At 41.5% G+C, this 14,270-nt stretch overlaps 1 protein-coding gene across 1 annotated transcript; it reads left to right on the forward strand.

The window, feature by feature from the left end:
• The first annotated feature begins 3,526 nt into the window (after nucleotides 1-3,526).
• Nucleotides 3,527-9,427, forward strand: GLOD5 (glyoxalase domain containing 5). The gene is made up of 3 exons (XM_023760908.1): nucleotides 3,527-3,658; nucleotides 7,701-7,856; nucleotides 9,091-9,427. The coding sequence occupies exons 1-3, from the start codon at nucleotides 3,584-3,586 to the stop codon at nucleotides 9,214-9,216; spliced, it is 357 nt and encodes a 118-aa protein (XP_023616676.1). The 5' UTR covers nucleotides 3,527-3,583; the 3' UTR covers nucleotides 9,217-9,427.
• The last annotated feature ends 4,843 nt before the right edge of the window (nucleotides 9,428-14,270 follow it).

Consider the following 14,270-nt stretch of genomic DNA (forward strand, 5'->3'; position numbering starts at 1 on the left):
CCATGTGAGGACATGGCGAAATTGGTGCCCATCTTCAGCCAGGTAGAAAGCTGTCACCAGACCCTGACCATACTGACCACCCTGATCTTGGGCTTCAGGCCTCCAAAATCGTGAGAAAATAGATTTTGTTTTTTAAGCCAGCCAGACTATAGTACTTGGTTATGTTGGCCTGAGCTGTCTAAGACACACCTTAAGCTTTTGCTTTCAAGATCCTGAGTTTTATGTCAGAGTCCTTGTACTTGCACCGCCTACCTCTCTCACCACTAGCAGTCCTCAGCCTGTGGCCCTCCCCTTCCTGCCCCTTGATCTCCAGGCGCTGAGCCAGAAGGTTGTCTGGAGGTCCCAGGGCAAGGACACTTAGCCTGCCATGCTGTGCCGTCTGCCCTCCAGGCTGCCAGCCAGGATGTGGGGCAGGACTTCGGAGAAGCAGGTGAATGGGACGGTCCTTGGGGGTCTAGGTCACAGGTGTTGTCACCAAGGCTGGGGACCTTCCAGCCCAGACCTGGTAACCTGTTTCTCTTCTTTGTGGGCTATCCTGGTGTGTGGGCATACATTTCCCCTCTTCCTCTCTCTTTCTTCCTCTTTCAAAGGCAAGCAGATGGCAGCAGAGGGACATGGAAAGGTCCTGCTCTAACACATGGTCAGTGATCAACATGTGTGCAGCAATGAGCTAAGGGCCAGCTGCTCTGCTCCCTCGGGGTGGCTCAGGGGAGCTAGTTCAGCCAGGACATTAGGATGGGCCAGGGTAGGGAGGGGCCAGGAAACCCCACTGACCTTGAGGTTTGCCATAAGAATTCCAGGGGCCCCCGACACCTTGAAGAGGACTTCGTAGAAAGATAGAGGACTTTGTAGAAAGCCTTACCTGTGAAGGAGGCAGGAGGGAAGGCATCATGGTCTGAGCACTCTATTATCCATATAGAGTTATTGTGAGGAATAAAAATTTTATTTTACATAGTGCTTAGAACAAGGCACATTAAGCCTTATGTGATTGCAATTTCTTGATGATCTGGCCCTTGCCTTCCCCTCCTGCTCATGCCTCACTCACCCTTGGATTCTAAGCCACAGTGGCCATCTTCCTGTTCCTTAAGGAAGTCAGTCCAGCTCATCCTTGAATTTATAAAGATGGGGTTTCCCATATACAAAACAGGATCTGGGGAGTGAATCTAACCTGGCAGGGTATTAAAAAATGGGAGGGTTCCTGGCCAGGTAGTTCAGTTGGTTAGAGTGTTGTCCAGATATGCCAAAGTTGTGGGTTTGATTTCCAGTCTGGGCACATACAAGAATCAACCAATGAATGCATAAATAAGTGGAACAACAAATCGATCTCTCTCTCTCTCTAAAATCAATAAATAAAAATTTGTTAAAAACAGAGGCAGTAAAAAAAAATAAGAGGAATAGGTTGAATAGATTTCCAAAGACTATCAAAATTGGGAACATACCTTGGCCAATGTGGCTCAGTAGGTTGACCGTCTGTGCACTGAAAGGTAGCCAGTTCAATTCCCAGTCGGGGTACATATCCATGGTCAGAGTGCGTACGGTCGGGTGGGTATGGGAGGCAACTGATCAATGTTTCTCTTTCACATTGATGTTTCTTTCTCTCCCTGTCCCTTCTTCTCTTTCTAAAAAAAAAGTTGGTAAAATTTTTTTTTAAAAAAAGAGAAAATTGGGGATGTGGCTAAGCAGTGCTTAAGGAAAGCTTTAAATGTATAGATCAGAAAAGTTGGTTCTTTGAACAGATTAACAAAATATTAGTAATTTCTGTTTTCTCTCAAGCAATTAAGAGAAAAAAATATGAACTACCAATATCAGGAATGAAAAGAGAGTACTATTACAGATACTATAGATGTTAAAAGGTTGATAAGAGCTCTGGCTTGTGTTGCTCAGCGGTTGGAGTGTCAGCACACACCCCGAAGGGTCGCAGGTTCAATCCCTGGTCAAGAGCACATACATGGGTTCAGGTTCAATCCCCAGCCCTGGTCGAGGCACATTCGGGAGACAACCAATCAATGTGTCTTACATCAATCTTTCTCTTTCTCTCCCCCTCCTTCCCTCTCTCCTTTCCACTCTAAAAATCAATGGGAAAAATATCCTCAGGTGAGGATTAACAACAACATGCCAGTCATTTTCTCATTTTACTGCTTCTGTGTCCCTGTGGACCCTCTGTATCCATGAGGACAGCAGAACTCAGCAACTTTGCTAATGGCTCCTCCACTCATGAAAATAGAACACACAGTATTTTTTAAAGCTGGGCCTCAGTGAAATCAATTGTTTAAAATGTAAGAACTTGAATGGAACAGAATAAAATAACATATGGTGGAATGGAATGAAATGGGGAGGAAAGGAAAAGGAAGGAAAGGGAAGGGAAGGGAAGTCAGACTTTGTACTAGGCACTGGGCCTAATTGTTGAATATTATTGAACATCTGCTAGTTGTTTGAGACACAGTGAGGAACAAAACAGAGAAAAATCTCTACCTTTATGAAGCTTATATCCTAATTAAGAAGACAGATATTAACATGTGCAAAAGGCCCTGAGACCAAAGGTGCAAGGATGGCCCTTATGAGGAACAGGCAAAAGGGCAATGTGGCTTGGGGTTCAAGAACAATATATGAGGCTATAGAGATTAAGGGTCATTAACTCTATTGGCTACCTGTCAGGAATTGTTCTAAGCCCTTAAATATACAACTCTTTTTTAAAATGTTTACAACAGCCCTTTAAGATATGTATAAAACCATGCCCATTTTACAGAAGGGGAAACTAAGGCATAGAAAGATTAATTAAATGTCAGTCTGGCTCCAGAGTCTGTTCTTTTAACCACTATGCTCTGCTACCTATGGTGCCAGACCACAGGCACCTTACAATCCTGTAGCAGATGTAACATAAATATACAAATTACTAAAGAATGCAAATCAAGAAAAAGATCTGGTGGGAGGTGTGTAGAGAGCAGGAAGTTGGGGGAAGGAGGTATGCCCTCCTACTGGGTGTAAAGGTAGATTTGTAAACACACCTTTCCAGAAACATTTAACTGAAACACTACCTTCTTATTTTGTCCTCTGTGATCATAGCTATGGAGTGGGGAAAGATGGCAAGGTGTGTGTGTGTGTGTGTGTGTGTGTGTGTGTGTGTGTGTGTGTGAGAAAATGACCAATGGAGGGCTTGTGCTCATAGCGTTGGGCCTCCTCTGGGTCTTGTCATTTCTTGCAAAAGAGATGAATTCCAGTTTGGGGAAAACAAGAGAGGGTTTGATCTTGGTCTCCACTCCCCTCATCTTTACCTTTCCCCCTCTGGAAGAAAAAGGAGAACAAGAAAGCAATGGAGAGTGGTCATGGCAGACACATGGGCTCTTGTGAAGCCACACATGGGCAATATGATTCTACTAAAGTTTCCTCTCAGGACTTTCCCCTTGAAATAGGGGTGAGGAGGAAGTATAATCATTGGGGAGGTGAGTGGAGGTAAGGAGAAAGAAATAGGAAATGGGTGTGACCAGCATCAATGTGCTCTCTTCTGATTTTTTTTTTTTAGTCATGGAGGCACAGCAGTCAGACCCCTTCCTCATGTCTTATCCATAGACTTGACCACATCGTGATGACAGTAAAGAGTATCAAAGACACCACCATGTTTTATTCCAAAATTCTGGGCATGGAGATCATAACATTCAAGGTAATTATTATTTTTTAAAATATAATTTTATTGATTTCAGAGAGGAAGGGAGAGGGAGAGAGAGAGAGAAACATCGATGATGAGAGAGAATCATTGATTGGCTGCCTACTGCACGTCCCCTACTGGATCGAGCCTGCCACCCGGGCATGTGCCCTTGACTGAAATCAAACCCGGAACCCTTTAGTCTTCAGGCCAACATTCTATCTGCTGAGCCAAACCAGCTAGGGCTCAAGGTAATTATTTACCCAAATGCCAAATTACAGGTGGAGTAAAAGTTGATGATAATACTTTTTAAATTAACTTAAAAAAACCCACAACCAATCTGTGAGAAAAATTTAAAGGATCAGTGAAGGAGATTCCAAATTCTGAATAGTGGAACTTCCAGAGAGAGAATGGAGAAATGGAGGGGAAGAAATTACCATAGAAATAATTCAAGAGAAATTCCAGTCCTTACATGGAAAGGGTTAGCTGAATATCCAGTACATTGACACTCAGCTGTGTTCTTAAGAAATTATAGAACATCAAAGTGAAAATGAAAACCCTAGGAAATTTCAGAGAGGTTAAAAAGAAAAGTAGTTCAACTACAAAGGAAAAAGAAATATGCAGATGTCAGATTTCCTAAAATTTGCATCAGAGACCAGAATACAATACAAGATTTTTAGAGAAAATTTTCAACCTAGAATTCTATGTTCAACTAAACTATTAATCAAGATGAGGGTAGAATAAATCATTCTTAGACATAAAAGAACTTGGAAAATTTGCCCACTTACTTTGAAAATTGAGATTATGTTACATCAAAATGAGTGATTAAGCCAGGAGTAAGGAAGACATCAAAGTCAGGATACAGTGGATTCCAAGGAGAAGTTCCCAGATGTGGGGAAGCACAGGACTTAGTGGGAAAGTCTGTTAGAAGGATTCTCTGAAAGGTCAGAGGCCTCTAGGCACGGACCCTGCCTTGACTTTTCCAAACAAGTCTGAGCCCCCGGGTGTTTTACTGGAATCTTTATGTTTAGACTTCAAAACATCCTTGCTTAAAGGACACTACAGAAGCATGTGTCTTCTCAAGGATGCTTACCCTGCTGATAGTATCTAGAGCAGCGGTTCTCAACCTGTGGGTCGCGACCCCTTTGGCGGCTGAACGACCCTTTCACAGGGGTCGCCTAAGACCATCCTGCATATCAGATATTTACGATTCATAACAGTAGCAACATTACAGTTATGAAGTAACAACGAAAATAATTTTATGGTTGGGTCACAACATGAGGAACTGTATTTAAAGGGCCAGAAGGTTGAGAACCACTGATCTGGAGGTTAATTTTAGTTCCAGCTGTTGCTCCAAGAAAAGCCTAAGGAGGCAGGCAAATGGAGCTAGCCAGGCAGTCCCTTAGTCCTCTCTTTCACAGAAACGTGTGTCAGAGTAATCATTCATCCATAGCTCAGGGTCTGCTGGTCAGCCCCGGCACCTAGAAAGATACCTAGAAGATAATCAGTCTGATTTGAAACAGGAGAAAGAAAGTTCCTAAGAAAGAGAGCTCCCGGGAAAACAGGAGGTTTCCAGAGGTTGAATACTGTATTATCCTTGAGCATTCTAAACAACTGCAAAAGTGGGAAATGCAGAGAAAGCAAAAAATATTATCTCTTAAATTGAAAGAGCGAGCCCATATAATGGCAAAAAGGATAAAACATTTAAACTTAACATGAAACACTATGCATCAAAATAGAATTATGCAAAAACAGACTGGATATACATATATATAATCAAGATGGACAGTTCTAAAAAAGAACATGCTGAGTGAAAAACAGGATCAGGTCTACAGCATGGTACCACTTATACACACATAGAACAATACAGCTTTTACAATAACTCATTAAAACCAAACATTAAACACATTATAATGGTTGACTAGGGTGGGGACAGGACTGGAGAATGGAGATAAAAAGAATGAATGCATAAAGAAAACTACAGAGGTGCCTTGCATGGGTGGGCCAATAGTAATAATGAAGTATATGATGCCTCAACTCCCTGTACATGGACACAGTGGAATACAATTTCAGTACACCTAGGATCAAACAAGTCCTAAAAGCTGCAAGAATGGAGGGTGGATGTATCATCTACAAAAGAATGAAAAACAGATTAATATCAGACTTCTTATCAACACCAGATTCAGGAAGAAAACAAAGCCACGTATTTAAGAGGCCATTGGAAAATAACTTGCAACCTTGAATTCTATACTCAGCCAGACTATCATTCAAATGTAAAAGTGAAATAAAGTCATTTTCTGATAGAGTAGATGAGGTATCAATCATCCTATATAATATCCTATATAATAAAAGAGTAATATGCAAATCGACCGAATGGCAGAACTACCTGTCGCTATGATGTGCACTGACCACCAGTGGGCGGATGCTCAATGCAGGAGCTGCCCCCTGGTGGTCAGTGTGCTTCCACAGGGGGAGTGCTATTCAGCCAGAAGCCGGGCTGAGTTGGTGAGCGCAGTGGCAGTGGCGGGAGCCTCTCCTGCCTCCAGCGCTAAGGATGTCCGACTGCTGGCTTAGGCCCGCTCCCCATGGCATCAGTCCATGCACCGAAGAGTCACAGGTTTGACTCCTGGTCAAGGGCATGTACCAGGGTTGCAGGTACAATCCCTGGCCCCAGTTGAGGCACATGTAGAAAGCAACCAATTGATGTGTCTCTGTCACATCGATGTTTCTCTCTCTCCCCCTCCCTCCCTCCTTTCCTTCTACTATCTCTAAAAATTAATGGAAAAAATATCTTCAGGTGAGGATTAACAAAAACAAAAGAAAAAAAATGGCAGAGGTTGAAAGGCACAGGAGAGGGAGGAGACATGACGAAAAGAATAGTAGGGTCAATGAGATACTAGCTGTAGTTCATCTATCAAAACATACAGGTACAAATGGGTTATTTAAAAATTATCAAGGAACTGACCATTGAACCTCAGAGGGAAGGCAGGGGAGGGTGGGAGAGGGGCCAAGTGATCAACCAAAGGACTTGTATGCATGCAGATAAGCATAACCAATGGACACAGACAGTAGGGGTGTGAGGGCATGTGCTGGGGGGCAGGAGTGGTGGGAGAGGTCAATGGGGGAAAAGGAGACATGTAATACTTTCAACAATAAAGAATTTAAATAAAAAAAATAAAAAATAAATTATCAAGGAACCAAAATGATAGAATTCTATTGGGAGGGGTAGTAATGTGGATGAGCTAAATTCTCATGTATCATAGGGAGAGGATAGAGATGTCTAAAGTTGTTAAATCAAGAAATAGTGACACATCAGTTAGGGACTGTGTCTAGAGGCACATAGGAGAAAACCCAACTAACAGTGGGTAAAGAAAACAGAATTTTCTTTTTCTCTCATTTAACAACCACTGGAGAGGCAGGCAGGCAGTCAGGGCTTGGGTCTTGGCTGGGAAGAAGGAGGAAGTGAATGGGCAAAATGTTCCAGCTCAGTGAGGTTGGGAGGTTCCCAGAAGCCCCACACACAACCTCTGCTGATATAATTTGGGTTGTGTTTATAAGAAAAAAGGGAAAATTTATTTTAAGTTGACAAACTGCTGTTTCTGTGATGGGTAGTATAAACACATTTGGAGATAAGGAAATAGTTTCCAGAAGAAATAAACACACACACACACGTTAAAAGCCTGGATCTGAGAAAACCTCGTTCCTGAAGTTTGAGGAAGACCTCCCTGGGTCATGCTTCTGTTTTCTCTGTAGGGAATGAGACTGGGGTGGGGCACAGGGTTGTTGTTTTTTCATTAAATAGCCCTTTTCTACATTTAAAAAATCTATTTTATTGATTTCAGAGAGGAAAAAAGAGAGAGACATCAATAATGAGAGAAAATCATCAATTGACATTGGGAATTGAACCGTGACTTCCTAATTCATAGGTTGATGCTCAACCACTGAGCCATGCCAGCCGGGCCCTGTTCTACATTTTTTAAAGCTTGTTGGGGTAGGTAAAGGGGCTTTGCCTCACTCATCTTGGTGGTATAACTCTAGGTGGTTTTCTCTCCCCCAATAGGGAGACAGGAAAGCATTGTGTTTTGGAGACCAGAAATTTAACCTTCACGAAGTGGGAAAAGAATTTGAACCCAAAGCTGCTCATTCAGTTCCTGGCTCTCTGGACATATGTCTGATCACAGAGGTACCTTTGAATGAAATGGTCCAGCACCTCAAGGTGAGTCAGACTTCTATTCTTTTCAAGAAAGCTGCTGCAGATGCAGTGAAAACCGAAGCATGACCCAGGGAGGTCTTCCTCAAACTTCAGGCATAAGACGTTTCCTTGAATCCAGATAATGCCTGTACACAATTGTTTACTCATTATTTTTATTGACATCTTTTTTTCCACATAAACAAATGTATTTTATTTATTTTTTAAAATATATTTTATTGATTTTTTTATAGAGAGGAAGGGAGAGGGATAGAGAGCTAGAAACATCGATGAGAGAGAAACATCAATCAGCTGCCTCCTGCACACCTCCTACTGGGGATGTGCCCGCAACCAAGGTACATGTCCTTGACCGGAATCGAACCTGGGACCCTTCAGTCCGTAGGCCGACGCTCTATCCACTGAGCCAAACCAGTCAGGGCACATAAACAAATGTATTTTAAAAGGAAACTTTACTTTACCCTTGTAAAAATTATACCTAAATTATCTTTATATAAATACATTTATGTAAAAAGAAAATGTTCAACCAAATAAATGAAAAACTCATATCTTGGCACAAAAGGAAGGTAACTGTAAAAACAAATAGTTATAAAAGCATCACAATCGGCATTTGATTCTATCTATATCTACCCCCTGAACACTCCAGGCCTGACATTCCAAATGGAGATTTGGCAAGTGGCTAAGGAGGTGCTAATGACTTGTTAGCATCCACCAGAGACTTTCTTCTTGCTATAATCAAAAGGATTGAAGAGGGAATAATTTATAATTTGCTATTATTTAATGTTGGTGTCCCTGTAACACTTAAAGTTATTTCATGTAAAGGGGGCATTGGTTCTACTGTTGGGGAAAACAGATCAAGGTCTTAAATGTATTCTGTGAAAATATCCTGGACTCCTTTTTCAGAAAATATCAGTGAAAAAGTCTTGTTTGGAAGTAGAGAAAGCATAGGGGTGAAGAGTATGAACTTTGGCTTAGACTGCCTGGGTTTAAATTCTGACTCTACCACTTACTAAATAATACTAGACATTATTATCATCCCCATTTCACAGATTAGGAAACTGAGGTACAGAGCATTTATCTGCCCAAGGCCATAGAGCTGAAATGTGGGAGCAGAGAGAGGGAGGGGAGAATGGTAGATGAGATCAGAAAGATACAGGGGTCTTCTAGGCCACTATAAAGAATTAAATTTTGGTCTCGTGCATAGAATATAATGAATGACTTTTGTCTTTTCTTCCTACTTCAGGCTTGTGATGTCCCTATTGAGGAGGGTCCAGTCCCCAGAACTGGGGCAAAAGGGCCCATTATGTCCATCTACTTCCGAGACCCTGACGGAAACCTGATTGAAGTGTCCAACTATATTTCCCCGTGATTGAAACTCACCCTCCTCCATTTTGTTCCCTGAAGTGTTACCCATTTTCTTCCTTCCTCCAGACCCTCACCAGACCCAGAGGCCTCCAAGAACTGATGACTTTGGCACTTCACACATCCTGTTGGAGGAACCTGAGATGGGTTTGGGACCAAACCTACATGACTGAATGTTCTCCTTCCAAGCTGCTCCAATAAATTAATAAGCTCTCAATTAATATAAGCTCTTTGTTATTATTGTCTCGGCATTACATATGGGTGTTTGTCTAGTGCATAAGGTCTCTGAGCTGTTTGGGGATCAGAGACTAGGGTATGACATCTCTGACAACCAAATCCAGGGTCAGGCCCTTGGGATTCAAGGTCTCCCGCAGATTTCTCCTTGCCCATGAACCCATCTTTTTTTATCCTTTTAGACTCATCTCCTTCCAGGTGATGCCTGATGTTTCCACCTCAGAAGGCTCACTGAACCCCAAGATCTCTATGATGGGACCTTCAAGGAGCATCCCAGATACTACCTCCTCTTGGTGTGCCTTATCTGATCTCACCCCCAGGGGATGTGGAACTTTCTATCTTTGGATCTAGCAAGTCCGAACTCATCTCAGTTGAGGCTCAGCTCCTGACATATATTGAGCACCTCTGTGTGCTTGGCCCTGTTCCAGGCTTTGGAGAGACAGCATTGAACCGAAGAGGTAAGCAAACCTTTGTTCAGAGAGCTACCACTCTAGTGGGAGAGATACAAAATAAATAAATAAAATTAAACAAGGAAAATACTAAGTATGTTATAGGATGATAAATACTTTGGAGGAAAAGAAAACATGAAAAAAGGGACCTCAGATACAAATCACTGTGGCAGTTTCCAATGTGTAGTAGGATGGTCAGGGGAAACCTCACTAAGAAGGAGATATTTGAGCACAGACCTGCAGAGATGAGGGGGAAGCTGCACTGATGGCTGGAAGAAGAGCATACCAGGCAGAGAAGAGAGCCAGTGCAAAGGCCCTAAAGCATGAATGTGCCTGGTGTGTGTGAGGAACAGCAGGAGACCAGTGAGGAGGAAGAAGGAGCAACGAGTGACAGATGGGATGAGTTCCTCAAGAGAGAAAATGTCAACTAGAGAAGAGGCCTAGAGACATTTAGAGTAGAAACAAGGGGAAGAACCAGCACATGAGGTAGGCATAGAGGGAAGGGAAGAGTATGGCTTCCTGAATGAATGAGTGATGGATGAAGGAGCTTGTAAGAGAGTCTATTTGAGGTGAGGGAGTCCCTAGTCTTGTGGACTCTGGTCTCTAAACAGTCCCCACCCAGATGGTAATTCAACCAGGACCTATGAGTGAACCCTCAGGGAGCCCCAAAAATGCTGGGAAGAGAGGATGTGTAAGGATGTGTGCGTCAGCACATGAAAGGCTTTGCCAAAAGCTGTAGCAGGTTTCCTGCCTATTTTTAAAAGACAGCTTGCTTTGAATCCAGATGTTATGTGCCTGGAGATAGATGATTTATGGAAGGAAGGAAGGAAGGAAGGAAGGAAGGAAGGAAGGAAGGAAGGAAGGAAGGAAGGAAGGAAGGAAGGGAGGAAAGGGAAGGAAGGAGAGACAAGGAAGGAGAGACAAGGAAGGAGGGAAAGGAGGGAGGGGTGGGCAGCAGATGGGTGGATGAATGAATGTTTAGCTGGGTGGGTGGATGGACAGTTGAGTGGGTGGGTAGATGGATGGATGGATAGATGGACCACTATCTCCCGCCCCTGGAGAAACTCTTTCACATGTTTGTGCTCAGAAAGAAGAATATGATTTTGTAAATTCCAGATTTGCTGTAATAGGGAAAACACTAGAAACAACCCAAATGTCCATCAGCCGATGAATTGTTAAACAAACCATGGTATATCCATTACACGAACTACTTCTCAGTAATAAAAGGGAATAATCTCATGAGGCCAGCACTGACCTGATATTAAAACCAGACAAAGACATAACAAGAAAAAAAACTACAGACCAATATCTCATGAATATAAATGCAAAAATCTTCAATAAAATACTAGTAAATAGAATTCAGCAACATATAATAGGATTATACAACATAATCAGGAATGCAAGATTGGTTCAACATATCAAAATCAATCAAGGTAAATACACCAGATTAATAGAATAAGGTACAAAAACTATGTAATTTCAATAGATGCAGAAATTTTTTTTTATAAAATTCAATACCCTTTCATGATAAAAAACACTCAACAAACTAGGAACATAAGATAACTTCCTCAATCTGATAAAGGGCATCTACAAAAAGCCTACAGCTAACCCCATACTTAATGGCGAAAGACAGAAAGCTTTCTCCCAAAGATCAGAAACAAGTCAAGGATGCTTCCTCTCACCACTTCTATTCAACATTGTACTGGAGGTTCTAGTGAAGGCAATTAGGTAAGAAAAAAAAAAGTCATTCATATTGGAAAAAAGAAGTAAAACTATCTCTATTTGCAGATGACATTTTTGTACACAGAAAATCTAAAGAACCTACAACAAAACCATTATATATACCATATGCATATACATGTACATGTACATACATCTATACACATGTGAACTCAGCAAGGTTACAGGATATAAGATTACTCAAAACTTAATCAAGTTTCTAAACGTTAGCAATGAATAATCCAAAAGTGAAATTAAGAAAACAATTCCATTTACAATAGCATCAAAAACAATTAGTATGCCCTAGCCGGCTTGGCTCAGTGGATAGAGTGTCGGTCTGTGGACTGAAGGGTCCCAGGTTCGATTCCGGTCAAGGGCACATGCCTGGATTGCAGGCTCAATCCCCAGTGGGGGTGTGCAGGAGGCAGCCGATCAATGATTCTCTCTCATCATTGATGTTTCTATCTCTCTCTCCTTCTCCCTTCCTCTCTGAAACCAATAAAGAAATATATTTAAAAAAAACAATTAGTAATAAATTTAACAAAAGGTGGGCAAGAGTTGTACACTGAAAACTATAAAACATTGCTGAAAGAAATTAAAGACCTAAATAAATGGAAAGACATCACATGTTTACAGATAAAAGAGTTTATAGTGCCGAAACCGGTTTGGCTCAGTGGATAGAGCGTCGGCCTGCGGACTGAAAGGTCCCAGGTTCGATTCCAGTCAAGGGCATGTACCTGGGTTGCGGGCACATCCCCAGTGGGAGATGTGCAGGAGGCAGCTGATCGATGTTTCTAACTCTCTATCTCTCTCCCTTCCTCTCTGTAAAAAATCAATAAAATATATTTTTAAAAAAAAGAGTTTATAGTGTTAAGATGGCCCTAACTGGTTTGGCTCGGTGGATAGAGCGTCAGCCTGCAGACTCAAGGGTCCCAGGTTCGATTCCGGTCAAGGGCATGTACCTTGGTTGCGGGCACATCCCTAGTAGGGAGTGTGCAGGAGGCAGCTGATCAATGTTTCTCTCTCATCGATGTTTCTAACTCTCTATCCCTCTCCCTTCCTCTCTGTAAAAAATCAATAAAATATATTTTTAAAAAGATGGCAATACTCCCCCAGTTGATCTACAGATTTCATGCAATCCCTATCAGAATCCCATCTTGCTTCTTTGCAGAAATTGAAAAACTAATCCTAAAATTCATGTGGAAATGCTAGGGACCCAGAATGGTTACAACAATCTTATTTTTTTTAATGTTTTTATTGATTTCAGAGAGAGGAAGGGGGAGGAAGAGAGAGATAGAAACATTGATGAGAAACATCAATCGGCTGCCTCCTGCATGCCTCCTACTGGGGCTCAAGCCCACAACCTGGGCATGTGCCCTGATGAAATCTAACCAGCAACCTCCTGGTGCATGGGACTAAGCCCAGCCAACTGAGCCACTGGCCAGCTACAACAGTCTTGAAAAAGAAAAACACAGTTGGAGGACTCACACGTCCCAATTTAAAAACTTACTACATATCTATAGTAATCAAGAGTGGTACTGGCATAAAAATAGACAATATAGATCAATAGAATAGAATTGAGAGTCAGAAATAATATATATGGGCAATTGATGTTTGACAAGTATGCCAAGGCAAGCCAATGGAGAAAAAAAATAGTGTTTTCAACAAATGGTGCTGGGACAGCTGGCTATCCATAAACAAAAGAATGAATTTGGATTCCCTACTCACACCAGATACAAAAATTAACTCAAAATTAATCAAAGGCCTAGCCAGTCTGGCTCAGTGGTGAGGAGGTCACAGTTCGATTCAGGGCACATGCCCATTGTGGGCTCAGTCCCCAGTAGGAGGCGTGCAGAAGGCAGCCAATCAATGATTCTTTCTCATCATTAATGTTTCTATCTCTTTTCCTCTCTCTTCCTCTCTGAAATCAATAAAAATATATTTAAATTTTTTAAAGAAAATAAACATATGAAAAAATAAAATTTTAAAAAGTGAATCAAAGACCTAAAACTATAAAACTCTTATAAGAAAACTTAGGCATAAATCTTTGTGACCTTGCATTAGGCAATGGTTTCTTAAATATGACACCTAAAACATAAGCAACCAAAGAAAATGTAAATAAATTGAGCTTTGTTAAAACTAAAAACTTTTGTGCTTCAAATGTAACTCTCAAGAAAATGAAAAGTCAATCCACGAACAGGAAAAAATACTTGCAAATCACATATCCATAAGAGTCTAGCATCCAAAATATACAAAGAACTCTTAGAACTCAACAATAGAAAGACAAATAACCCAATTAAAAATGGGCAAATAATTTGAACAGACATTTCTCTAAGGAAGATGTGTAAATGGTGAACAACCACATGAAAAAGAGCTCAACATCATAAGTCATGAGGAAAATGCAAATCAAAACTACATTGAGTCCCGCCGGTGTGGCTCAGTGGTTGAGTGTCGAGCAAGTGCAGGTTGCTGGCTCAATCCCCAGTAGGGAGTGTGCAGGAGGCAGCCAATTGATGATTCTCTTTCATCATTGATGTTTCTCTCTCTCCCTCTCCCTTCCTCTCTGAAGTCAATAAAAATATATTTTAAAAACAAAAAACTACAATAAAATAGTACATCACACCTGTTAAGATGGCTAGAATAAAAAAGCAGAACAAGC

The sequence above is a fragment of the Myotis lucifugus genome, unplaced genomic scaffold (genome assembly GCF_000147115.1).
Source record: "Myotis lucifugus unplaced genomic scaffold, Myoluc2.0 scaffold_196, whole genome shotgun sequence".
In the NCBI taxonomy this organism is placed as follows: domain Eukaryota; kingdom Metazoa; phylum Chordata; class Mammalia; order Chiroptera; family Vespertilionidae; genus Myotis; species Myotis lucifugus.